The 26,877-nt window shown below is 43.1% G+C and overlaps 2 protein-coding genes across 8 annotated transcripts in view; one reads left to right on the forward strand and one right to left on the reverse strand.

The window, feature by feature from the left end:
• PSPC1 (paraspeckle component 1) overlaps positions 1 to 10,726 on the forward strand; it is a 65,214-nt gene extending 54,488 nt beyond the window's left edge. The window contains exons 9-13 of one of the 7 annotated variants that reach the window (XR_016463389.1): positions 2,866 to 2,969; positions 3,726 to 3,843; positions 4,728 to 4,834; positions 5,086 to 5,211; positions 10,340 to 10,726. The gene's annotated coding sequence lies outside the window, so the exon portion shown is untranslated. The remainder of the gene's footprint in view (positions 1 to 2,865; positions 2,970 to 3,725; positions 3,844 to 4,727; positions 4,835 to 5,085; positions 5,212 to 10,339) is intronic. The other 6 variants (XR_016463394.1, XR_016463393.1, XR_016463387.1 and 3 more) reach the window with 6 other exon arrangements.
• On the reverse strand, positions 6,873 to 26,759 carry MPHOSPH8 (M-phase phosphoprotein 8). Its single transcript, XM_031610562.2, has 14 exons — positions 26,534 to 26,759; positions 22,851 to 23,006; positions 21,141 to 21,995; positions 18,418 to 18,514; positions 17,154 to 17,399; positions 16,582 to 16,707; positions 16,407 to 16,495; positions 15,509 to 15,649; positions 14,644 to 14,730; positions 12,771 to 12,925; positions 10,378 to 10,532; positions 9,468 to 9,595; positions 8,702 to 8,785; positions 6,873 to 8,412 (listed from the first exon to the last, which is right to left on the reverse strand). Exons 1-14 carry the CDS (start codon positions 26,750 to 26,752, stop codon positions 8,371 to 8,373), a joined length of 2,580 nt encoding a protein of 859 aa, XP_031466422.2. The 5' UTR covers positions 26,753 to 26,759; the 3' UTR covers positions 6,873 to 8,370.
• Positions 26,760 to 26,877: the final 118 nt, after the last annotated feature.

Here is a 26,877-nt window from a genome sequence, read left to right on the forward strand (position 1 = left end):
CAAGCAAACAAAAACAACACACACACACAAAAGAACTTGTTCTGCTAGGGAAGATAGCGAGGCTGTACAGCTACTCTGTGCCTTGGGAGGACTGTAACAGTTTTAGTACATGAGATAGATGTGAAAGTTCCTTCACTGTTGTAGGTTGTCATGGCTGTTTCTGCCTGGCAGTGTGGAGCTTGTCTGCAGGGCAAGTTTGTATTAGAAAACCAGTAGTGGAGAGTATGTTGCTAAACTGATTATGTATAGCTAATGTTAGATTGTACTGAGGAGCTGCTACTTTTCCATGACAGTGACAGTATGTGCACAGCATTGACTGAGGTTATGCTTGTTGCATTGTGCACTTAACCATGTTAGATTCATTTTGCTTGGCACCATCCTCACTTACTGAACTTAAAGAAATGCTGTATCATACAGTGGAAGATGATTTGAGCCTGTTAACTTGAAAATAACCATTTGCTGTGTCCCTCTTAGCTCTGACACATCAGCATTAGCTGCCAGGATGTGGCCAGGACTAAGAGTAATGACTGTAGAAGTTCCTTAGGCAATGTAGAGAGCTTGGAGTGATCTTTGTTTCTAGAAAGGATACATTTCTGAAGCAGTAGTGCAGAGCCAGGTGAATTGCATTAAAATAAAAAACAACCACACAGAAAAACCTCCAAGTACTATGTAATCTCCTTGACAGTACGCCTTGTGATAAAGGAATTAATTGGGAACACTACCATATGGTCTTGCTTGCTGACTTTAGGGGTGGTCTTCAAAAACACAGCATTTATGTGGGAGTTTGGCTACAACTTCGTCACCAACATCTACCTTGTAGCTGCCAAGAATCTGCCATTGCAGATTTCAGTAAATCTTGAGTGGTCAAAAGGAAAACGTATGCCATGGCAGCTGCAGAATCTGGAGACTGCAAGGCCTTTGGAGTTCTAGGATTGCTGTTTGTATGTAGGGGGAAAAAAAAAAGAAAAGAAAGCCTAATTGTTAGTGCTTTTTTTTTTTTTTTTGTAATATTAAAATATAATCTGAAAGAATGACAGTCTGTAGTTACAGTTTCCCTTTAAGATGGGTACATACTTATTTTTGAGTGGCTGAATTAGCTTCACCATTTGAAGGCACTGGATGCTGTCTTGTTACCATTATTTCTCTAGATGGCTGTTCTAGCCTGACAGCCATAGCTGTGGCAATTACTTGTCTTTGACCTGTTAAGGATTTTAGTATTAGAGCTTGCAGGATGGCAGCTGTAGTTAACCAAGGGTTAGTAGTACAGGCTCTGCACCACCTGCTTTGTTAAGAAGATACTCATCTGTCTGTTATGGAATAGGTAACAGTTTTTAAAATTGGGCATGTAGGAAGCTGCACTGTGTATATGGGGGGAGGGGCCAGATGAAAAGGAAAGAATGGATGAAGTTGTCAGCACTTTAAATAGGACTGAGGGATTACATTTTGTCAGCTGTGCTTAATCTGAGGTTCTAGCATCTGCCATTCTTCAGCTGTATCTGCTAAGGTAATCACTATAATGTTCATGGTTGTGTTGCAGTTTGCACCAGTCAATTCTGAGTTGCTCTTGGAAGCTGTCCTGTAAGTGAAGCCAGCCAAATACATACGCCTTGTGTGTGGCTTTCTAGAGTCCTTCTTTGTCTAACATGTATTCTACATGTGTGCAAGGTTTTCTGGTTGTCAAGCAAGACTTCAAGATGTTGGTAAACTGCTCTAAGGAACCTTTATCTGAGAGACAGAGAGCTCTTCATCCTGTTGTGCTGCTGTAATCAGGGTCATTTTTCCCATTAGTCTTCCTCTGTATGAAGACTCTGTTGTGCTCCTTAGCCCTGCAGCATGCTTCTGGGTCTGTTTCCCCAGGCAGAGCAATTCACTATGTTTAACTCATCCAGCACAGCAGCTGGATTTTAAATCTGAGGCATTTGGGGGGTTGTTTTGAAACTTGTTTTGAAACCTGAACGTGTAGCACAGGGAAGTACTGTATTTTAAGGACTAAGAGCTTTTTCATATGGACTGCAGAAGAAGCAATGCAGAGTTCGAGGTGAATGTCCTCATTAACACTTTGGGTTCTTACTTACGCAATTCTTATTTCCAATAAGTTGTAATTACCAATTACAGGAATAAAGTTACGTTCTGGTTTGCTCCTTCTTGTGACCGCACTTAGCGCAAACACAAGCAGATCTATACTAGAAGCTTTGAAATAACAAGTCTTAAACTTTAGCATCTATGTCCAAAATCAATATAGAAATACATTTTCATGAGACTTGTGCACAGCTCTGCTCCGAGTTGTTAAAGCAGGACGTTGTACTGCAATTGGATTTTCACGTATAGCTCTGTTCCTGTTACATATCAGTACCGCAGCTGTCTGAGGGACATGGAGGAGGCTGCCGTTCTGCTTATGTACCTCACCACAACCAGGCTGAAAGTAGAGATGTCAGGTATCATTAATAGCACTGGGTTGTCTGTGGGGATCCTAGTTATCTTGGTGGCAATAATGCGATAAAGATGAAGCCTAGATTTGGCAGGCCTAGCAGAAGAACGTGCTTTGTTTGAGTATGTGTCTTTTAAACCATACAAAGAGGTGACAAGGCTCTGGAGCAGAACTGCATTTACTCAAAGCTGAAGTATGAAAATTAGGAGCTTATGTTCTTGAACCAGCTGCTTTTTAACTGTGAGGCAGTGAAATTCAATTTAAAATCTTAAAGCCAAAGTGTCTAGGAACAACTAAGGGTAAGAACGAGTACAGAATAAGTGGATTTTTCTGGTGGTGTGAAGTATATTACTAATGTTTATATCCTCATTTTATACACGTGGGTATGTGAAAACTTTTTTCTAGTTTGTGTCACTGCTGTCTCTTTATTTTTTTAGGTTACTGTTAAAATGTTAAAATGCTGATGAAGACAGGCTTCTGTAGAATCCTGCTGCTGCCTTATGAATACAAAAGGGAATTCTAAACCAAGCTTTAGAACAAGGTATGTATTGTAAAATATTGGGATTTAGAGATTACTGCAATTGGGAGCTGGCTTTGTGTTCACACCTGCAATTTGATGTAGTTCTGCTGTACTGTACTTGGCAATTCTCTGTTGAATGTCATGAGGTTCATGCCAGCCATTTTCCCAGGCTGTTACAGTCATCTTGGGATGATGGGATGCCTGTCCCATTATCTAGGTCATTAATAAAGATTTTGAAAATGACTGGCCCCTGTGCTGACCTGGCATACACTGCTCATTGCTGGGATCCAAGTAGTCTTTATGCCACTGACCCAACCTTCTGGGCCTGCTCAGCCACTGCTCAGCCCATGTCACTGTCTGCTTATCCAGCCTGTGCTTCAGCTTGTCAGTGAGGGTGTTACAGCAGATAACATCAAACCTTTCTCAAGTCTCGGTAGGCAATATCCACTGCTTGCTCTGTATCCACTGAGCTGGTCACCTCGTCACAGAGGGCTGTCACAGCCAGCTGGTTAAGGCCTTACACATCACCCCTCTGTAAATGCATGCCAACTATTCCCAGTCATCATCTTGTTTATTCTGAGTGGCGTTTCCTCTCTTTCTCAAGGCTTTTCCCAGTTCCCTGGAGCCACCTTACTGAAACCAGGAGCGATGTTACTTTCCTCCCAGGCCTCAGGAGCCTCTCTGGCTGCAGCCTCATGATGGCAACAGCCCTCTCCCTCAGCCTGGTTCTGTGGTGTTGCTGTGCCCTTTACTAAGAGGTTCCCTGTTACTTTCTAGGTGCTGCGAAATCACAGTCTTGTGTGCACCAGGCTAAGGAAAAAAGTGAAAAGCATTTAATTAGAAAATCTAAGAAGTGAAAAAGAATAGTTTTCAGAAAAAGCGAGAACAGAAAAAGGTGAAGAAAATCACTTGATACACTTCTGTGAGGTTTAAGCCATCATTTTTTTCTCTTTCCAGCTGCCTTCTTGTCATGATGAAGTAGCTGTTGGGAACTCAGTCGCCTTCCTTTCCCTCACACACGGGACTACCCTTGAGCAAAAGGGTTATTTGACAGCCTCGGTGCTGGGCACGTTTCCCAGGCGCTTCAGCATCTTTCTGTGCTCAGCTCACGCCTTCCTTCCTGCTAAGGGAAGAGAGAAGGCCAGGGCTCCCTGGAGACAGATGTTTCTTTGACTGGCTGAATAGTGACTCCTTGTCTCAGGGCAGTGATGAAGCCCTTTCCTTCTCTTTCTCCTACTATTCATTTGTGTGGGTACCCTTCAGATCGCAGTGTGAACCTAGCTGGCAAAGCATAATGGTACAATTAAATGGCATTAAGAACTCAGACAAGATTAGATTAAAATGTGAGTGATCACATGATATTTGAGGCATTGATTGTGTGCAGCAACAAACTTAAAGCAGTTGCTAAGACCGTGAGTCGGCCAGATCTTAGACACTTAAAGTAATACAATTTACACCTGGTCAGTATAAGATTTCCTAAGGTTCTGCCATACCAAGAGGGGTACCTGGCTCTGATTTAATTCCCACAGAGGTCAGAATGCTGTCGATGTTTCTTGTGATTCACATAACCTCAGGAGTGCTAGCTAGGATGAGCATTTCCAAGCCCTTTATCCAGCTGTGTTTGTAAATGCATTGCTCTGTAACTTGCTAGTTGAGTCCTGATGGTTGCTGTACTTTGGTTGCCAAAGTGCTTTTTCAGGAATTTTTTCAATAATTTCAGTATCTCTCTAACTCCTCAGGCTGAGCTACTTATTTACTAAGTATTCTTTATTGCATTAGGGTCGAAGGAACTCTTGTGGTGGCCATACAGCCTTATCCTGGAAGATGGCTGCGTTGTAACTGTGCAAGTTCATCCCTTCAAGTTAGAACTTGAACGAGCACCTGAGGTGAGAAAAAAGCGATTTTCAGAATAAGTGGAACAAATAACAGTGGTGGTTGTGAGCTGTGATGGCATCTCTTCTCTTTACGCTGGACTATCTGTCTCTTGTGTTCTTCCCCCCAGTCCTTGTTCTGTGTTCTTGGGCACAAGAACAATGTTGATATCCAGTAAAACAGTAATTAGAGCAGTGGCTCTTTGATCGATTTGGCCTTCTGCTATTTAGCTTTTTCCCTTGGGCTGTATTCTTTATGCTTGCAGACAGGACCAGCAGCCCTGCAAGACCAGCGGGCAGTGATGGGAAGGTTACCAGCACAGGAATGGGCAGAAGACACATCAGGAAAAACAGCTGGTGGCATTTCCTTGCCAGAAATGTCCAAATTGCAGGTACTGGGATGTTCAGGCTCCAGGGTTCAGCTTCTAACACTTTATATAGCAGAGATGATGGCTGAAACTCAGATGTGTACCCGAGGTCTTGCCTCTCTTTGTACTGAAAGCGTATGAGGAACACTTTGTTTCTGGCTCTCCAGCACAAGTACTGCAAAAAGGTGCTCATAAAGGCTTCACAGTTGTATGTTCTGGAGCAGGAGCCACAGTAAATCATACATTAAAGTATCACTTCCATGACTGTGTTTGAATTTAAAAACACTGATTCTGCTTAACTCCAAGGAGGATGATAATATTATTAAACACTAAAATGTACCAAAACACCCTGTCTTAACAGTTCATAAGGAGGAAAAACAGTGAATAAAACAAAATGAAAAATGTGTTTTTTTTGATGCCATGAGGTTCCAAAACTGCATTGTAACATAGCAGTGCTGTAGCTCTCCTTTTTTCAGAGTTTGTTTCTAATGAAACTCTTTCAAATAAACTTCCTATTACTTGTTTATTAATTTTGTTTCCTGAACTCAAAGACAGTGAACAAGAACTGAGCAGCTGATGGGAACCTCTTAAGAGACAAAAAGCAAAGTTGTGTGGGCATAGAATAATTTAATGTAGTAGTGCAGCAGCATCATGAAAACCAAGCTGAGGGTCATGATGGCCACAGGGTAAGGATGGAGGTGTCCAGCACCAAAGACCATGCAGAAAGACACCATGTTACCCAGCAAGCTCCAGCACCTGTGAGAGCAAATGAATTCATACCTTCACAGCCATTTATTGCTACTGCAGAGAGTAATCCCAGCTGCTCAGTCTTGCTGATAAATATCAGGAGAAGGAAAAAGCAAGCAAGTATGCCGAAAGTACTTCTGACCCGTGCCTAAAGTGATTTTTATTGTAGCTATCTCTTTACCTTTTGTCCACCAAAACTTCTCCCTTAGCAGCTGGATAAAAAGGATGTAGCAAAATCAGATAGAAGTCAGCTTTAAACATTTTTCACATCTCTTCAGTAGGAAGCTAGAGCTTATATCACCATCAGAAGAGGAAGATGGCTGCAAAATCCATCCCTCAGTAACAATGTTATGAATGCAGGTTTTCTTCCTCTTTCCTGTAAAACTCCCTTCTGCACCTTAAGCTTCTCAAGACAGGAAGAAGTATTAAACCTGACAACAGCCCTAACAAACCAACACTACCCACCACCCTCAGCACCACCTCTGACAACTTACTTGCTACGTCAACTCTTGGAGCAACGTTTTGGTTAAACTGTACAGCAGTTCTGCACTGCTTCAAGATAATTACATGGACACCTGTTCAAAACCTTTTTGGGCCCACCTGCACAGTCCTTTCGAGCTCAACCTCTTCCCAGAGGGGCACTGTACACATGTACTCCTAAGAATACAATGCAGGGACAGCCAAGGACATGGTAACCCCAGGAAAGCTGTCACTCCACCCTAAGGAAACACTGAAGCATGTCTCCTATCCACATTCATCTTCCATGACTATTTGCTAAGACCTACACTTTGAAATTCAGAAGAAAACCAGCAGCTGCTGGTAAGGACTGTCCTGATTCTCAGTCACTGCTTTCTGTGCACTGCAGTGTTTATGCATAGGAGAGTGAGGTATCACAGGTTTCAGAGAGATGCAGGTTCAGACTTGTTAACACACCCATCAATCTGCTTGATTGACTACCTTGAATGACACCAGAAATGAGCATGTCATGGTGCTGGTGTAGTTCTACACAGAAAATGTAACATTCCACGAAACTGAGACAGATGATAGTGTGCTTCATTACTAAGATTTGACATCTCTTAGTATGAAAGTTTTAAACTTTCAAGAACCAGAACTTAAAAGTGGTAAGCTGAAAGTTTTAATATAAAGTCACAGTTCTTAAAAGGGTACAACTGAGTGCTCACCATCAAAATGGTGCAAATACATTATTTATCCCCAATAGTTTCTTAAGCAATATAGGCACATAGTGTCATGTAAACTACTTGTGGCAACCAGAACAGCAAAGGCACAATCTATTTTTCTTTCCTTTACTTTTCAAGATGTTGTTTAATTAATTTACAAAGAAAAAATACTCTGTACTTCAGGCAGAAGTATTACATTTGTATTACAGCACGGAACCATTGCAGAACTGCTGTCATCTGATAAAATGGTCACTTAAAGAAATAAAAAGATAGATAGATAGCAGCTCTTTGCACACAGAAACTGAGAGGGCAACACCTGTTCTCATCAGTCAGGCTGAGAACATCTGAACTCCTCTGTACCTTTTAGCCACCTATGAAAGCATTGCCCACAGTTAAGGTAGCAGTTAACATATTTTCTGGTTTGCTAGTTCCAGCTATTTGAATGTTTTCTCACATGCCACTTGACTAACAACTCCAAAGTTAAGATGCCTGTATAACTATCAGTTGCTTCTCTAACACAAGATTAGTTTTAAAGCACTGATGTAACTAGGAATCTGACCACAGTGCTCTACTCACTGAGCCTATCTGGACATCCTCATTCACTCCTGCAGCCAGCTGTCTGTTCAAAGGGAATCATGCAGGGCTTTTACACAGGCAATCCCTCCTGTTCTCCCCCCAGGAAACAACTGCAGGAAGAGTTTGAAACCAGAATGTGGCCCCCAGCAGTTCATGGTTAAGCAATGCAGTGGCTTTCAGGTGTAATTCCTGCCCACTGCTCTGAGAATACAATAGTCCTGCATTTTACACTGAAACAGTTCAGTTATTTGAGTAAGTAGAAAATTGTAGTTTACAAATGGAAAAGACCCTTCTATTAAAAAAAAAAAAAAAGATATTTCACTTAGTTACCTTAAATAGTTCTTGTATGCACCATTCCACATTGTGGAAAAGCTGAAATACGCAGTCTGGACTCAACAAGTTAAAGACAGACAGCATTGTATGTATTGGCACAAATACTTACATCTATGTCTGTACAAATCAAAAAAGAGCTGACAACCCTGTCCCAACCAGCACAGCGTATTCAGCTGCTCTCTAACACGCAATTTCCTGTATGACTGCCAACGAACAACGTGGAGATGGGAACTTGGGACTAAGAGTGTGGTGCCAAAAAGTTCCAAACTGCTTTGTCAGTCTCTAAACGAAGGACTCAGAAGTATATCGCAAAGGTGTCAGGCCACTCAACAGGCTCGCAACTGTGAGGTCACTGCAGCTGCACTCTGTATGCTCCTATTAGCAGCTTCACCTGTAAAAGCAAACACAGGTTTGACATGAAGATGGGAGCATCCAACAAACAACACGGCCTGTTGAACTGCAAGCACACAGATTACAGGAGTTATAGAACAGCAGATCACAGAATCATAGAATGGTCTGTCTTGAAAAGGACCACAATGATCATCGAATTTCAACCCCCCTGCTGTGTGCAGGGTCACCAACCACCAGACCGGGCTGCCCAGAGCCACATCCAGCCTGGCCTTGAATGCCTCCAGGGATGGGGCACCAGATCAGCGTACAGAAGTGAAAGCATTTTGTACCTTGGCTGTAGGAGCTTCTGCTAGCCGGATAAAAAGCTTGTTAAGGCCTGCAGTTGGGCTGAAGGAATAAATAAAGTGACTGTCCTAAAAGGAAAAGAGAATTGACAAAGTTAATGGCAGGATATAGTCCAAAATGCCGTGTGAGTCAAAGAATACAATTAACTATGATTGTTTTGGGGCAGATTTTATATATATAAATTTTTTTTTTTTTTAAGTTGTGTACATTGCAGGGAACTGTTAGTGCACTCTGCAATCACAGAGAAAACGAGAGAGAAGACACAGGTGTGTGGACAGTGATACATTTAATAGAAAAAACAATAAATTCACATGACTCATAAATGAGGCAGGTCATTAAAATGGTTATAACTAAAGAATTTGCTTTAAAAGGCAGAGAAACAAGGTGAGCTGGAGAAAGGATACTCCTTCAAATGTCGAATTCTCACCTCTCTGCCCAAAGCCTCAGCTCTGGCATCACTCAGTCACAGGATAGCAAGGCCCTCTGCCTCCCCCTGGCCCAACCTGGGCTCCAGCATAGACACACAGAGCAGGGGGCCCACAGCTGCAGCCCTGCCTTTTATTTAACTCTTCATGGAATCTAGTGCCTACAGGCTGTGCACTCCTCTCCATTAAAAAAAAATAAATTAAGTTTCATTTCAAAATTAAAAAACACCACTTTAACACTCAAAATCCAAATTGAGGCTCTAACATCTGCCAGGCTGTTCTGCAGACAGTTTTACAGCCCATTAGTCACACAAAAAATACTTACCAAAAATACAGGAAGCTGGAATTTGTCATTTAAAACCACAGCTTGTACACTGCATGGTCCACAGAGCCGAGCAACGACTTCTTTACCAAAGAAATTTGCATGGAAAATAAAGAGAAGAATTCCACATCCTAGAAGGGAAGGCAATTCAGTCACACAAAGCAGGAATGGGATCCATGATTTAGAACAATTGCAAACACCAAACTTTTGAATGCAAACAGCAAGGTACCTTTAGTGTCTGTATAAATATTAAACTCCAAAGGAGCATCAAAGCAATATGTGGAAATCCAACCTCCCAAGCCAGTGAGCCCAGGGAGAGAACACAGCTGAGCTGTTCACAAGGCGAAAGGGTTTTGGCAGCAAAATAAACCTTACGCAGGGATCAGAAACGAAAGCAAAACAGGTACATCTATAGTTTGGGAACATTGTGTAATTTGGCTTATCTTTTCTCTTGGTAAGGAGTGCTAAGCTCAGTCTAGTATGGGCATTTATGAACTGCGCCAAAATTCAATAAGCAACAGTATTCAATATATACAAGTACCCCATTTTAGTATATAAACTTATAGAATGCTTCCTAATTCAGTAAAGTATCATAAAAAATGAGAAGATGCTTACAACTCTGAACAATTAAAACCTGGACAAACACCTACAAAATCCCAGTTTAAGCAGTGTTTCACCCACAAGGCATGAAAATATTACTCCTGCATTTCACAACCTGAATACAGGGAACACCATTAATATCATGTACTGCATTAATGTTATGTACACCATTAATATCATGCCATGCATTTCATACAGCTGGTAATTAAGACAAAAGGGCCATTTCTTAATGCATTTTTTTCTATTTTGCTTTTTTTTTTTTTTTTTTTTTGAAGTACAGGCAAGCAGAACCAACACACAGCAAGATCCCTACCTTCTGGCACATTCTGTGGGGGTTTATAGTTGAAGTCTGTGGAGAAGTCTGGCCCTTCGCAGAGACGGTGACAAGCAATTGGGAAGACCGGCTCCAGCAAAACAAGGCGAGCTTCAAAATAGTCCCTGATGGTATCTTCTGCTACTCTTGAGAGTCTACATGAGGAAACAAGCGAGGCCTGTACTTCACACAGTACCATTACTTCAGCAGACAGTCTTGAAGAGAGATTATACAAAGAACGATTCCAGATTTCCTTTCCACATTCCCAGCTGTCAGGACTTTATCACCTACACTTACGTGCAGATGAGCCCCAGGTCCCAACATTTTATTAATAAAACATTTTCTCAGAGCCCTGTTCATGAAGTTCTATCTGTCAGGCCTCAGCATTTTACTTTTGTGGAAAGCACACTACAGCAGACACCAGAAGTGTCAGTAACCACATACTTCTTTATGTGGAAAGGTGTTGCTGGAACACCAGTAGGCACCACTGGCTGAATGGGAACAGGTGACTGCTTCCCCCCAATAAAATGACTGCAAGTACAGGGTAAACAAATCACTCCTTTACTACTAGTGTAATGCAATTCCCAAATTAAGCTTTATTAAAACCACAGATCAATAAGGTTGGAAAAGACAACTAGGATCATCTAGTCCAATTGTCAGCCTATCGCCACCATGCCCACTAACCACATCCCTAAAAAAAGCAACAGTTCCATCGTTCAGATAGCTTGGGAGGTGGAGGCTATTTGGGGGTAGGGGGGCTGCTTCTGTAAGCACACGGCCTGGCCCTCAGAAGAAACACTGAGATAACCAGCAGTAGCTAGCACTTTTACAAGCCAGTTGCTGAGTACTGCACTTCAGAAAGCTCCTTTGACACAATGAGTTTTTGATGGTTGTGCAAGGTAAAGTCCTGACCCTCAGCCTTGCAGCCTTCTGAGCCATTCCTGCAAGCATGGTTCCCCTCCACACTGCATGAGACCACTGTCCACAGAACCCTGACCTTGTTTTCCACTGGAAAGAAACCACCAGAATGCCACATCAACACAAGCTCAGGAGCCCACCTCAGCTTCCAGACCAAGCTAAGGGCAATTACAGGTGTCTTTTTGTGGTGCGCTGTCCCAGATTCCAGCCATCTGGTTTGGAAGCATCCAGCATCAGACACTGCAGCCAAAGAACATCTCTGCAGATTTACTTAATCCCTTCTTAACTACAACTGTGACAATAACATTCTGCAATGAGACCCATAATTCAGCTTTCCCGGGCAAAAAATATCTCCCTGTTTCTAATCTACGGATCATTTCAATGGATGGCCTCTGGAACATGCCTTTTGTTTCACACTGCCCTTCCCCTGCCCCCCTTATTTTCTCCGTTCTTCAAAAGGATTTTGAGCTTTTAATCTGTCCCAGGGGGACATGCTCACCTCATTCTGTCTGCTCACCGAAGCTCCTCCATCTCTGATGATCTCTACTTTCTTTCCACCTTTTTTCCTTCATCTGTTTTTTAACAGAGTAGCCAAAATGGGACGTGCTATTTAAGATGTTCAGGCAACGTGGATTTAGATTTTACTTTTAGCTATACTACTCCTACATTGGCTTCCTTTCTGACTGAAAAAAAGCACTGATTACAATGAGCGTAGAAGCTTTCTCAACTGGCAGGAGCCATTTTGCTCATTACTTTGGTGATACCCCACAGACATCACTTTGCACTTACTAGTATTTAGTTTCACACGACATTTCACTGGTAAAGTTATACATTCACGATCTTACAAAACACATTTGATGGCAGATTTTAAATAGCAGATGGACTGGAGAAGGCATCAAACAGCGAATGAAAGAAAGATTAAGTTCACTGAACAGCACGTGCTAAGCTCTATCTGTATACTCTCAAAAACCTGTTGCCTTCAAAAACCTAACTGAAATCACGTTACAGTTGGTGTTACAGCTAGAAAGATTGTCGTGGTGAAAATGGGAAAAGAAACAAACAGGGAAGGAATGCTCATCTCTATCTACAGATCTAGGTTTGTAGGAAAGACCCCGCAGAGGAGGGATCTCCAGAAAGAGATCCGTCCCCACTGGCAGTCAGCCCTTATATGGGGTCTAGGAGAGGTGCAGCCAGGCTCCACCCCCTTCCGGTCACACAGCTGAATTGCCTTCACCTGTGCTCCCATGGCTGACCCACTTCTTTCCTCAGGTGATCAATCAGTGGTTCAGGCCGTGACTCAACAGCTCCCATACAACACACCATGATTTCCTTCTTAGAACCATGCTGGGGAAGAACTGGCATACTCCATTACTTTCTTCCCAAAACCTTTCCCTCTTCCCCTGGTTAACTCAAGATGATTACACGCACAGTTAATTCACACTTCCCCAGGCCAAACTTCCAAGTACATTACTCACGTTTCCAAATGACTCTTGAGCTGTTCGTACACCAGGATATTGTTACACTGCTTAGCAAAATGCAGTGCACTGTTCTGATGCTTTGACAAAATGTTGCAGTCCGCTCCGCTTTCAATCATAAGCCGCACAATGTCCGAATTCCCTCTTTTACATGCCTGTGCCAAGCAACAAGAAGGGAGGACAACACCACAAATCCCATTAAAGAAGAGCATGACACTGAAGAAAGCAGAACTGCAGAAACACATTTCAATCCAAAGTTAAGTTACGACTCAGAAAACAAGTTTAAGCAATCGCCCGGTGAACGCTAACAAATCACAATGTACCTGATCCCACAGAAGCAACACTGGGGTTACCAAATGGACTTAATTTAAAAGAAAACTCAGTTCTTTGAAAAGATCTAATCTGCAAGAGTACACTACCTATAAGCTGGTCTGAATAAATGGATTTCCATAGAAGCATTCAGAACGACTGAAGGAACACTTCCAAGTGTCTGTTTCTAGGAATGTCAGTATAAATGTTACTTCAGAAAAGGAATGGAATTTGCCTCACACTGTCACTTTGTTATGTTAGACAGTCACTGTATTAACTGCATGCATGCCCAAAGCTGTCAGCATTACCTACAGCAAGAATGCCCAGGTGTTTAGGTGAAGACTTGAAAAAGGCACTGGAAAATCTAAAGAAAGCTTTGCTCTGAAGAATGCAAGCATGCTCTTGACAGCTTTCCAAGTACCTCAATACAGAATATCTTTACAAAGCCTTTCAGAAGTCATCAACTGACATTTGTTTGAGACCTGAACTTTCATATGTACTTTTTGAATCCATAATCTTCCATCAACAAACAAAACCAAAACCAACATTCGCCCTTAACAGATAAAACAAAAAGAAAAAAAGAACTGTTGAGACTTTTTCCCCCTCTTTTTAGAGATAAGAACCAACTGCTACAGTTAAGTAAGAGTGTCCTGATAAATGCACTTGTATGTTTATCGAGACACAGCTAAACTTGTTCCAGTAAATTGCTGGAAACAAAGACGCTACTCTTCATATCTGCACAGCAAAACAAATATGTGGATTAAGTCTCCATAGGCTGCCAATTAGAGGGCATGCATAGCTGTGCATCAAACACTAAGAAAATACCCTTGAAAAACTATGAAGGTCAAAACTGAGGTTCATGGAGGCAGTCAAATAATGGAGAGATTTTGGGCGTCAGTGACAGAGGAAACCACAAGTGCGTCACGATTTTCTGTACAGAAGACGTGAATTCCCTAAGCCTTGGGCAGGTTAACAGAGAAATAACACCACTTGTCTGGAACAGAAGAGTTCTTGTAATCTCTTCTGTAAACAAACTGCCTTAAACAGCCTTCAAAAAATACAGCAAGTTCACCAGGAACACAAACTTTGGCGGAATTAATAGACATAAACCAAAAACCTATTAGGAAAGGCACAGACTGCTTTAAGGGTCTTAGAATTTTCCCATTACAATAAAATAAAAACCAACCAAACAACAACAACAGAATACCATTCTCCTGCGAAGACAGAGGACAATCACAGTATATTCAAGTGGGCTTTGTCTCTAGTTTTTATTTTCCTGTTGGCAGACATTATTTCACTTTCAGGACCATTTCTTTGACCCAGGCAGCAGAAGAAACCAAACCACACTAACCCTGCATTGCATTGTTGAGATACAACAGTAAGTTAGAAAAAGCCAAACTACTAAAACACTGCCTCATGTATCTGAGAGCAGTACTTGTATTTCCAATGTAGTGTATGTCCCAGCTAAATCAATTCTGAAAATAAACTTCTGTCTTCTCTACACTATTAATACTCAACAATAACTGGCAAACTAAATCACATCAGGATAAATAACTGAGTTTACCTTCATTAAAGCAGTCTCACCGCTGCTCTGCTGCATGTTCACAAATGCTCCAGCTTCCAGAAGAATAGCTACTGTTGTTAGAAAGTTCTTTAAAAAAAAAACAACAAACAAAACCACAAGACAAGTAGGTATAACATCTTCAGTTTTCATTTTAAAATACAAGCATGATGCATGTCAGAATTAATGCTGTTCTCTTTCATTGCTCATAAAGATCAATTCAGACTGAGGCAAATGCTACGAGCATTTACCATTTTTTACTTAACCTTGTAATAACAAACACCCCAGGGGGAAAAAAAAAAAGACCCAAAACCAAACAGTATGTTTGCATTAATCACCAAACAGGAATCAAGTTCCCTTTTGGCCACATACCTACTCTACCTGGGAAAGTAAGTGAACCAACTTGAAACCACCAAACATCCTTTCATGTAGCAGTCAAGTCAAGCTAGCCTTAGCTTGAGCAAAGCTTGTCACTACCTCTATTCCCCTGCTCTCAATTAGCAAACTCTGCTTAATCAGAGATTTGGTCTCCAAGTTTCACAAGTCTGGATCCTGCCTATCCAAAGAAAACAAGCAATTCTACTGCAAGAACTTTGGCTCCATGAAAGAGAAATTTAGGGATAGCCCTTACATCAGCTTTCCTTCCAAGCTGCCCTGTGATATTCCCTACATAGACAGGTTTTACTATCACCTACAGAATTTATTTAGCCTACAGTAACCACAGCTACCAATATTATGCAGTGATGGTCATCCTGCTGTATCCTGCTAATTATTTAAGGATCACTCAAGGGAGGTGGAAAAAAAGGATACCACTTTTAATTTAAACAAAAGAGCCAAGAACTACAAATATGACAGTGACAGAGCCAACCTTTTCAGCTGCGTGTATCAGTGCAGTTGTTCCATTTTTCTGCCTGCCATTAACTTTAGCTCCCTTCCTGATTAGGACCCGGAGGAGGTCATCATGTCCACCAGCAGCAGCAAGCATTACTAGAGTCATTCCACTGGAATCCTGCAACGACATCAATCATCACCATAAAAATCAAATATCTGAAGACAGATCACAGCCACAAGACAACGAATCCAAACACAACAGGTTTCACAAGATTCTCCTCCCCTCTTCACACACGCACAGCTGCCAGACACTGACAAACTATCACCACAGACTCCTCTCACTCACAAACATCACTCTGAGCTCCAGAAATACGAAGGAAATCTGAACGAGCCAGTATAAGAGGCAGCAAGGCATGGGACAGCAGGGAGAAGACCGACACAGTGGAAAAAGAAATTGGCAAATGCTGGAGAAAAAGCCCAAGGGTCTAAGCCAGCTGCTACCACAACACTGCTTTTGGATTTTATCTGAGGAAAAATGCGAAGAGATTTCTGTGAGCAGCCACTCTCCCCTCACTCGCTTTTACATTTCCCACCAAGCACTACAATTCAAAAAGCACGTGCCTGCCTCAACAGTTCACTCGGCATCTTCTGTTCTACCATGCAACAGAAGTCTTAGCATGGTGAACAGTCCTTAAAACGTTGGACTTCAATTCTCAAAAATGGGCAGATTTGGTGCAGATCCAGCTACAAGGTGCTTCTTTGAAAATTCACTTCTTTCAAGGAAATGGGGAACAAATACTGATGCCTTTTACTCTGTGCTACTCTTTCACTGTGCTATCTGTATTAAATCTGCTACTGGTCAACAAGAGAGAACTTCTCAAAGACTCCAAATTTGTACACTCCCCCACTCAATAACTCTATTATGGAAAAGTTACCTCTTGATCCAGATTATATTCCTCGCTTGAAGAAAGTGCCATCTTTACTGTCATATAATCTCCACTTTTGACAGCATCCCTCAGGAGCGCTAGAAAATAAATTTAATGCAGGTAAAGCATATCTCACATTGAGATGCTGGAGAAGGAAAGTCCAGTCCTCCCAACAACTACTTACTACTGGATACTGGTTCTGCTGAGATGTGATTCTCATCTTCTCCATCAAGATGCTTCTGAAAGTCTTCTAGCGTTAGCCATTCTAACTGCATGTCCATACCCAAACTCAAAACTGGTTGCTTGCCATCTATCATATTTATAAAAGAAAACAATACAATAAGTAACAACTTATAAACTTCCAAATCATTCACTGCTTGCCATTACTTCAGCAGTCAGCAGCACAACATACTCTTTTTCATTCAAACAAGATTTTGGAAGCCAATGTGAAATGATTCCAAACAATGAAAGCTGTGTTGCAAGCACAAAAAAGGCTTTTACTTGAAAGAAGCCACTTGTTTGTTCCATGACATTAGGCTGAAGCGATCAGAGATGGCAAACACTCCATAACTATAATAGCAGAAATACACTGGGAACACGCTGATAGGCTTAAAAATTAGCAAGAGTTTCAAAAGAAAATACTGGTTCAGCTTCCTGGGGTAGTAGGAACTGGAGAATTAAAAGATGCAAGCAGGAATGGAGTTAGTATTAAATGCAAGCGCTCATCTTTCTCCTAGATTTGGTTCTACAGCTCACCAGAGTTCTCCATTTGACACACATCCACTACTTCTCGACCACCTCCTGCAGCAACGTAATTCCATGTTTCTGCTTCATCTTTTATCCTCCTCTCCTTGTGCACTTTGCTGTCTTTTAATTTTAATTCTTCTATGAATTTATATTCTAGCGAGGGTTCTTCTTTTTTGCAGTTATTCTCAGAGCATTCCTTTTTTTCTTCTGAAGCTACATTAAACATGTCAAGTGCACTTTTGATGTCCTTATAGCCTAGAACATTAAGACAGTTACCAAGAATGACTTCCTGAGCCACTAAAGGCTTTTACATAACAAAGTTTAAATAAGTGACTGGAGTCCATTTAGTAGAGGTCTATTATCTCTTCCTAAGTTAATCATTGCTGAAGCACAGGAGAAAGCTTAAGAAAAAAGCCAAAATAGGGACAGTTAGTTCACCTTCAATGTCCCTGGTAAGTCTGAGCTCTGACTGCTTTCTACTTAGTATTATCTTCTTGAGAAATTTCATTTAGAATTATGCATAAATTACCACCTTGAAAAAATGTTTCAGTACCTGTGACAACCAAAGAACACGTGCTGTATAAAGAGGAATTAATCATCTGCTGGCTACTTTTCTTCAGCTGTTAGCATCTATCGTCCTTTAAGTGAAAGCTGTTCCTCTGCCAATAGCTTTTGAAGCACCACAGCTCTTCCTATGTCCATTCAGAATGCCAAAAGCAGAAAATTCACTCAGAATTTTCCTGAGATCAAGAGTGGTAACATTAATATCCCATCACTAAACTAACAACAGAAGCCCAACCCAGACGTTTCATGTTTCAAGTCACCTTGTTGTGATTTTTTGAGGCTTGTACAGTAACCCTAAAGCAAGAGGCGTAAGGTTTGCCTGAAGTGAACCTCTACCAGCTAACTCCAGAAATACAAAGTGTGTGCTTATAATGATATCAAAATGCTTCTAGAAATAGACAGTAGTTGGATGAACTCACCCAAAAAGATTGTTGTCACTGGTGTGATAAAGCAACATGTTAACAATACTAAATGAAAAAGGGCAAAATCTTGACTTGTCTATAAAAACATTACAGGCAATATAAACTTTCATACCTCAGGCAGCCTTCTCACAAAGCCATAAAAAAGCAGGCTTTCATTTCTTAAAAGGAAAGCAGAAATTGCTTCTGTAGCATGTATTAGAAATGTTGTACCGTATCTGCCCTTACAGAAATAAGAGGAGAATGCCTTGAAAGGTGCTTCCTTTCTCTTTTAAGCAATTAACACTTACTTTTCAGGACCTTCTGTTCTTTTCTACTCTTTTCTTCTTTTTCAGACTCTTTTTTTACAGATTTTTCTTTCATTTCAGTTTTCTTTATTTCTTTCTCCTGTTATTAAGAAAAAAGGATCAAATGAGAGCGATATGGAGAAAGTGGAAAATAACACTACTGAAACCTTATGGACAACAGAATTACAGACACAATCCTAAGAAAAGAATTAAATGGGTGAGAGAGGAGCTGCTCTGGGAAGGCTTCTTCACTAAGAGGAAAAGATCTTCCAAATTAGGGAACTTCAGTTTGGAGTTCTGTAGCATCCCAGCCACGTGAAGCACTCGCACATATCAAAACCAGCATACATTTACAATTAGGCTGTGTTACCACTTCCTAAAATGACACATAGCAAAGACAAAACACACCAGGAAACCACTCTATTTAATAATCTGAGTCTGAAATGTTAGCTGGTGTGTCATTCGTGACTCCAAAGCAAGCAGAAACCAGAGCCCTCTCTTAGAAGTGATCTCTCTACTAAAACTGAGATGACAGCTGAAATCTCAAGGTACCAAATAAGGAGACTACAACTCAAAGAGGCACTAATAAACATTCAAGTCCTTAAGTGATCACAGAATCATTAGTGCTGCCATTTCTTAGAAAGGTAAAAAACTAAATGAATTCAGTATATCATGAAGCCTTCCTTCTCTCTCCTCAAAAATCTGCCTTTTGGTGACAGACACAACGAACCAGCAGCACAGACAGACATCATTCCAGGCAGGTGCCCACAGTAGTAGCAAACAAATGACAAGATTACCAGATACTGCTAAGCACAAGGGCTGTTAAAAAACTTGAGTTCTGTTCCAGATTTCTTGATGTTGATGAGATGCACAGTGTATCCTACACGTTTATTTTTAGAAGATAAATCAAAAGGAAGAAAGGGTTCATCACACAAAATGACTCCAGACAGGGCATACTGTACCACAGATTGACATGACGGTGTTCTGTAATCACAGAAGAGTCAGGCAGCTGAAACAAAGGCCATGCTTTACTTTCAAAAGAACGATATGCTTGGGCCCACAACTTCATGACACACAGCAAGCCCCAAAGCTGTGCACTGAGCCCACACACGCAGAGAGTCCCACAAGTGCTTTGGGCAGTAACTGGCCAGATACAGACACCACCACTTCAGCATGCAGGAGATGGATGGCAAAAAGCAGAATGCCTTCCAAGCTACACCTAGTGAGAGTGCTGGCTGAAGAGCAGTGAGAAAACCACCCTTCCCCCTGCTGCTGATTTCTTCATATTTGTGGTGACAGGGTTTGTACACTTGGTAATAAACAGAATTCCAAGTATGTATCTGATTATCTGATGCTGCTCTCTTATGAATGCTATGGCCTCAAACTATGAGAAAATACTTGGAGTAATGAAGGGCTGTGCCATTTCAGTTAGTTACTACTGTAAAGAAAATGAGTTAAATAGCTGTGTGAAACCAGCTATGCCCCACAGCTATTGCTTAACCTTGTTTAGAAGAGCTTTCACCACTAAGCTCCCACAAAGAGTACTTTGTGTTGCTCAGCTCTGAGGTTACTCCATGCAATATTGTTATTCTCTGTTCAAAACAAATCAAGGTGCTTACGTTAAGGTGCCAACCCCATACAGACAACAGCCTCAGAGGACTGCAACTGAACCTACAGAAACAAGACACTTGTCACCACAGAATTATGGCCTCAGGAGCAGTGGGACATAATCCAATAAGCACCAAGGTACCGTGGCTGCAGCCCAGTTACAAATCAGGAAGGAGTTTCTCCGGGCAGCCAATGATTCTTTTTTAAGAACTACAAATAGTCTGAAGAAGCTGAAAAATACATTCTCTAACAGCAGATTTTCCTCATAAACATTCTCCTTTATTCCCCACATATACAATGACATTTAAAAAAATTATTTTATCTTCTTGTTTTTCTTAAAACATTATTGTATTAAATAGCAGAAATTAAATAGTATGTCAGTATTTGATTAGCTCCTTTGCTAGAAGGGGCACAGCATTTGTAATTAGTCACCAAGTTGTGCAGCTCAGAATCTCCTGAAAGCAGCACAGGAATTCCAACAAGACAAGACAAGCTGGGCAATTATCTGAGAGATCACAGAAAGGCTTGGGTTGGAAGGGACCTCAAGGATCATCAAGCTCCAGCCCCCTGAGGGCCACCAATTTGGGTTTGGAAGCAATTTCAACATTCTGGTTCTTCTGAAGCCACTAACACACACAAAGTCTAACCAAGAGGCTGGCTTCTGAGAGAAATCAAGTGCAGAAGCATACTCCACTGTGCAGTTGGATAGCTGCTAGAAGACTGAATGCCTTACTATGCAAGCAGACAAAAGCCAAACTGAGGCAGCTGTTGAAGGTGGGAGAAACAAGAGGCTAAAAAGGACAACACGCATCTGCAGAGCAGAAGTTTTCATTTTAAGTACATACACATAGCAAAGGAGAGATTCACATTTTCATACCTAAAAGACACTCCTCTGTCCCAAAGCACTCTCCTCTTTCTAGTGTTCAAAATCCAATTCTTCCATCCTGCCCATAGACCCTGCAGTGCACCTTTCATTTGCTTTATCCATCTCATTAGCCTTCAGACACTTATATTTCCGTTCGCCATCATAAACAGCAGCCTTTTCAGGTACCTCTGCCTCAGCTGTGTTTGACCTGAACCCCCTCCCCAGTGCTCCCCAGTGCCCTCACACTGCTCACCTCCTCTCCTGACTCCATGGATTTGCATCCTCTCTCCTCATCGCTCACCCTCAAAGCCTTCTGTGCCAGCACGGGAGCAGCTGACACTTTCTCCAACTCTGCAGCCACCACTTTCACTTTTTCTTGACTTTTCTGCTTTTTGAGTATGCCTTTCTTCTCCAAATAGGTATCTTTGATTTCCACTTTTCTATCCTCCTCTTTGTAATCTTCCATTTTCTGATTTTTTTTCTTCTTTCTTTTAGCCTTAACCTCGACACTATCATCTTCATTACTTGCTGATCCATCAAGCTGTCTGTCAGCAATGGAATCTTTTTCAGCAATTTCTTCTTCCATCCTCTCTGTTTCACATTTTACTTGTTGTTCCTCCTCTTTATTTTCAGAGCATAACTGTGGATTTTCATTGTCAATCTCCTGAAAAAGTGCATCATCTAAAGTACTCGGCTCTGTGTCAAACTGAGCATCTCCTTGCTTCTCCTTCCGTGATTTTTTACTTTCTTTAGAATCTTCTTTAGTTTTTATTTTTGCATCTTTAACTTCTCCCTTCTTTTTCTTTACTTCCTTAGTATCTTCTTTCCTTTGCTTCTTTGAATCCTTTGAATCTTCCTTTGTTTCTGAAGTCCTTTTTTTGGGTTTTGAATCCAACCCCAAAGTATCTGAAGAACTTTCACATTCTGTCCTGAGTTTCTCTTTGACTTTTGCAGACTTTGACTTTTTCTTCTTCAGGTCATCTGCACTTCTATCCTCTCCCTCTCTTGACTTTTTCTTTTTCTTCTTTGGTGAAACATCCTCTTTTGTTTCGCTTTGCCCATCAATGTCAGATTCTGTTTCAAACACGTCATCATTTAAAGAAAATTTCTAAAATGTAGGGGGAAAAAAAAAGAAAATATTTACTTCTCCATTAAACTGTATCAAGTGAATGCAAGCCATACAAAATTGGCAGTGCTTGTGCTTGGGAAAGTAAACTGTTTTTAAACATCCCTTGCAGCCAAAGCACAAAGTTTGTAAGCACAATTCTGACTCACTTTCTTACATTACATCACATTACTGGCTACCTGAAAGAGAACCAACATCTAAAGAAGCAAAGCAAACCAACTGGATGCCCAGCATCTCGATTCCAGAACCAAACTAAATTTCAACTGTTTTACATCAAAACCAGTTGCCTTGATTTTGCAAAATTTACGTACGGATTTCTCAGAAACAAGGTAATAGCTTTCAAAAATGGTTCTCACATAGGATTTTGAAAATGACTGAGCAGTTAAACAGAAACAAACAAGGGAAAATTGCCTTCCTTCAATAAAGTTGTCTGTGTTTTTCTTATCTGATGAATTAAATTAATCTGCTTTGAGAAGGAGGGTGAAAAGAGCAGACCCAGCTTCAGTGCTGATAAACCTGTGAGTGGGAAAAGGAGATTGCTTTTGTTGTCAAAAAATAACTAAAATAAGCATACATCATCATCTCAATTTCTAATGAAGCCATATTAAATTTGCCATATTAAATGGATTCAGACTCTACGAGCAAGCCTGTAAATTTGAAAAAGCTCCTTAACCACACAACAGCAATAACATCTGAGGTCTGCTGGAAGAAAAAGCTCTCAGATCATCCAAGTCATCACTTCCGTATCCCAAACATCCTGCATTCCCATGCCAGCCATTAGAAGAGCCTAGGCAGGCAGTTTGTCTTCCACTGAGGACGACAGGAGGAGGAACACACCTGAAGGTCCTTTTTCACAGCCTTTGCCTTGGTGTCCACAAACTTTCTTCTGAATTCAAGCAGCACTTCTTTGCAGTCTTCCAAATGAACCTCTGGTTCCCAGGTATCGTCATCAGAGGTATAGCCCTTCCACCGGACTTTGTACAGAACTACACCCTGTAAGAAAAGAACCAAAACACTGAACATGTTACAGCACAGTATTATTCCATCCACTCAATTCTTGTGGCTTCTCTATGGTGAAGAGGAGGATTTTAAACCTTAAGATTTGTAATACAGTAGCACTACTCACTCAGCTCTAAATTGGAATTTATAATCTGTTAGATTTACAATCAGTGCCACTTGTGATAAACTGCAATACCACAATCAGAAATGAAAGCCCTTCAATGAGATCAAGTCAAATGTAGATTTAGACAAAACCTGAGTATGGGCATCTGAGTTAGTTGCAAACATATTGGTAAAAGATTGTAATTGCAGCCCTAGATCAATTCTTTCAACAGTATCTAAAATGTCATTGTGGCTTCATCCTAAGTAATTTCACCAGATTAAAAGAAGTCTGTTAGCATTAAGGGGAGAAAAAAGGAAAAAAAAAAAAAAAGGAGAAAAAAGGAGAAAAAGAAAAGGTGGGGTAACAAGGGAAGCTTTTCACTAAAGCATCTCTTGATTTTCTCCTAAATAAATTGAACAGCCCAAATCTGTCGCTCCTCAGGGCGGACTCCTTCCCCTGCTGAGATGCCAGGCTTTAGGCCTGCTGGGAGCACAGCCTGCCGCAGCCAGGCAAGCAGCACTCTGTGTCTTCTGCACCAGCCTTCACTGAGTGGCAGAGATGCATCTTATGGAGTCAGTGTGGTCACCTTCCTCCACTGACCATGCAGCCTCATTAGATAGAGGTATGACAATGACCAGCAGCAAACTTTAAAAGATAAATCTGTTTTCCATTAGAAATGTAATAGCAAACACAAGATAGCATAACCATCCCAGAACTTATTTTCTAAAAAGAAATTATCATAGGCGTTAACCAGAACGCCTCTGGAGAAGCATAATAACAATGCCTTTGGCTCATTAAAGAACAGTCAACGTTCCCCAAACCCAGGGGGAACGTCACCCTGCACCTTGCAGCTTGTCACTTCAGTGGGATTTTAATGCAGTACAGAAGCTTTTGAAACGCTCAGAATTTCTGCTGCTATTTTCCTGGAGCAGGACAAGGCCATGTTCATCTGCCAGCAGGCAGCTCCCCAGCCCAGACTCATCCCCAGAGCCCTGTCTCTCCCACCCACCCATCACTGCCAGGCACAGAGTATCAGCATGGGAACTGACAGGAGCTTCCCTATGCAGCACCCTCCAGTTCCCACACCTGCAGATGTAGCACAGGAGCCCAGAGCCTGTCTTGTCAGCTCTATGCATCTGTCCCAGCTTTGAAACGCACCTGAAAAGCATCAGCCTAAAGCTGACTGCACATAATACGCCCCATTGAATGCAGCATACAGCTTTTTCCATTCCTTTCAGGCTTGAGTGATTACCTGCCACGCCCTGCACGTCTGTAGCACAGGAGCACAGCCCCCATTTGAAAGCCACCACAGCCCCCAGGACCCACACATGTTGAGCAAGCAAATGTCCTGCGTGGCCACGTCCTCCAACCCAGCCTGGAAACCTCCAGTGTGCACAGCACAGAGCAGCTGCCACTGGCTTGTACACAGCACAGATTGATCTAGGAGATGTTATTCAGTATATACAACAGAATCACAAAATTGTTTGAGTTGGAGGGGACTCCCTAAAGGCCAACCCCCCAGCAACAAACAGGGACACCTACAGCTCCATCAGGCTGCTCAGAGCCCTGTCCAGCCCAAACCTGAGTATCTTCATGGATGGGGCATCCACCACCTCTCCAGGCAACCTGTGCCAGTGCCTCACCACTCTTACTGTAAAAAACTTCTTCCTTATTTTTACATCTCCTCTCTTTTAGTTTGAAACCATTTCCCCTTGTCCTATTACTACAGACCCTGCTAAAGTCTGTCCCCTTTTTTACTGTAGCTCCCCTTCAGATAATGAAAGGCTGCTTTCAGGTCACCTTGGAGACTTCTCCAGGCTGAACAGCCCCAGCTCTCTCAGCCTGTCCTCATAGGAGAGGTGTTCCATCTCTTGGATCATTTTTGTGGCCCTCCTCTGGATGTGCCCCAACAAGTCCATGTCTACTGAGGACTCCACATCTGGATGCAGTACTCCAGGTGAGGCCTCACCAGCACAGAGCAGAGGGGCAGGATCACCTCCCTGAGATATTCTGGTGCTCTTCAGAAGTGTGTGCAGAGCATGATCCTCCTCCCCAAGGAGACTGATTTTCAGATCTCTGACTGTAAGAAAAGTGCTTGTGCTTTCAGGCCAGATTAACTATTGTGGCTAACACCTCATACCTCCACAGCATAATACTCTCAAGCCACAGACATTTCAGCCAAGATATGACCAAACCACCTCAGCATCATAAATACATAAAGCAATTCTTCATTTGAAGGTTCCTCAACATCAGTGCTGTGTATCTCTGATGCTCCACGGGAAGCGGGTAGACTTCCACACTCGTGTGATCCTGACTGAAGCCTAGCACCAAAACATGAGCTATTTAAAATAAACAAGTAGAAAATACAAAAATTGTTTTTAAAAAGCTGTGTTTGTTATTTTTTGCTTGTGAAATTTAGAGAATTTCTGAAACACACTGAGGCCCTGGAGCATGTGCAGAGAAGGGCAATGAAGCTGTGAGGGGTCTGGAGCACAAGGCTTATGGGGAGCAGCTGAGGGGACTGGGATTGTTCAGCCTGAAGGAGGCTCAGGGGAGCCCTTATTGCTCTCTGCAACTGCCTGAAAGGAGGCCGTGGTGAGGTGGGGGGGTTTCGGCCAATCGGCCACTGGATAACAGTGACAGCAGCAGAGGGAACGGCACTGAGCCGCACCAGGGGAGGTTCAGTTGTACGTCAGGAACTTCTCAGGAGGAGCGGTGAGGCAGCGGCACAGGCTGCCCAGGGCGGTGCTGTGCAGTCACCACCATCCCCGGAGGTGCTCAAGATGCAGCACCGAGGGATGCGGTTGGACAGGGTGATCTGAGAGATCCTTTCCAACCTCAGCGATTCGGTGAAAGACTCCTATGAGAACACGCAGGCTGCTCTCAGCGGAACGGGAAAAGGCAGAGTCCCGCCTGACAGAGCCCGGGGGTCACCGCAGCCGTTATTTCAGCCGGAGAAAAGTCCGCCCGCTCGGAGCGGCCCTCTCACAGCCGCGCCGCCCAGCCCGGCACCGCCGCAGCTCGGGCACCACGGGGCAGCGCGCGGCTTCGTGCCGCCGACAAAAAAGAAAACTTCGCCGAGAGCCGCGGGGTTCGGCCGCTCATTCGGAAGACGGAACCCCGCGCCGCGGAGCCGCCGCTCGAGCAGCGCCGAGCCGCGCCCGGTCTCTCCCCGGCGGCGCCCGGCGCTCCCGCACACGGCGCGGGGGCAGCGGCGGCCGCCCAGGCCCCACCCGGCCCGGCCGCAGCCCGCCGCGCAGCCGAGGACGGGGCCGGAGCCCGAACCCGCGCCGGGGCCGCCGCGTTCCGCGGCCCGGAGCCGCCCTCCCGCCGCCGGAGGGCCCAGCGGCCGCTCCCGGTGCCGCCGCGGCCCCCGGAGGGCGGCGGGCGCTGACAGGAGGCGGCGCCGCGCGCTCACCCCCTCGGTCTTCACGTCGAGGATCTTCTCCACTTCGAACACGTCGTCCTCCTCCTCCTCTTCCTCCTCCTCCTCGCTCTCACCGCCGGCGCCCGCCGCCCCGCCGCCGTCCACCACCTCGTTTTCCCCGTCCCCGGCCGCCGTCTCCGTCTCCTCCTCTTCCCCCGCCCCCTCCAGCCTGGCCGCCGCCGCCTCGGCCCCGCTCCCCGCCGCAGCCATTTTGGGCCGAGTTTCAAACGGCGATGGGGAAAAGCGGCTGCGACACCCGCGGCAGCCAATCGGCGCCCGGCTGCCGTGACGTCACGGGAGAGGCGGGGCCTACGCGTCCTCCGCGTGCGGCGGGC

This window comes from Phasianus colchicus, chromosome 1, assembly GCF_987193195.1.
Source record: "Phasianus colchicus chromosome 1, bPhaCol1.hap1.1, whole genome shotgun sequence".
NCBI classification, from domain to species: domain Eukaryota; kingdom Metazoa; phylum Chordata; class Aves; order Galliformes; family Phasianidae; genus Phasianus; species Phasianus colchicus.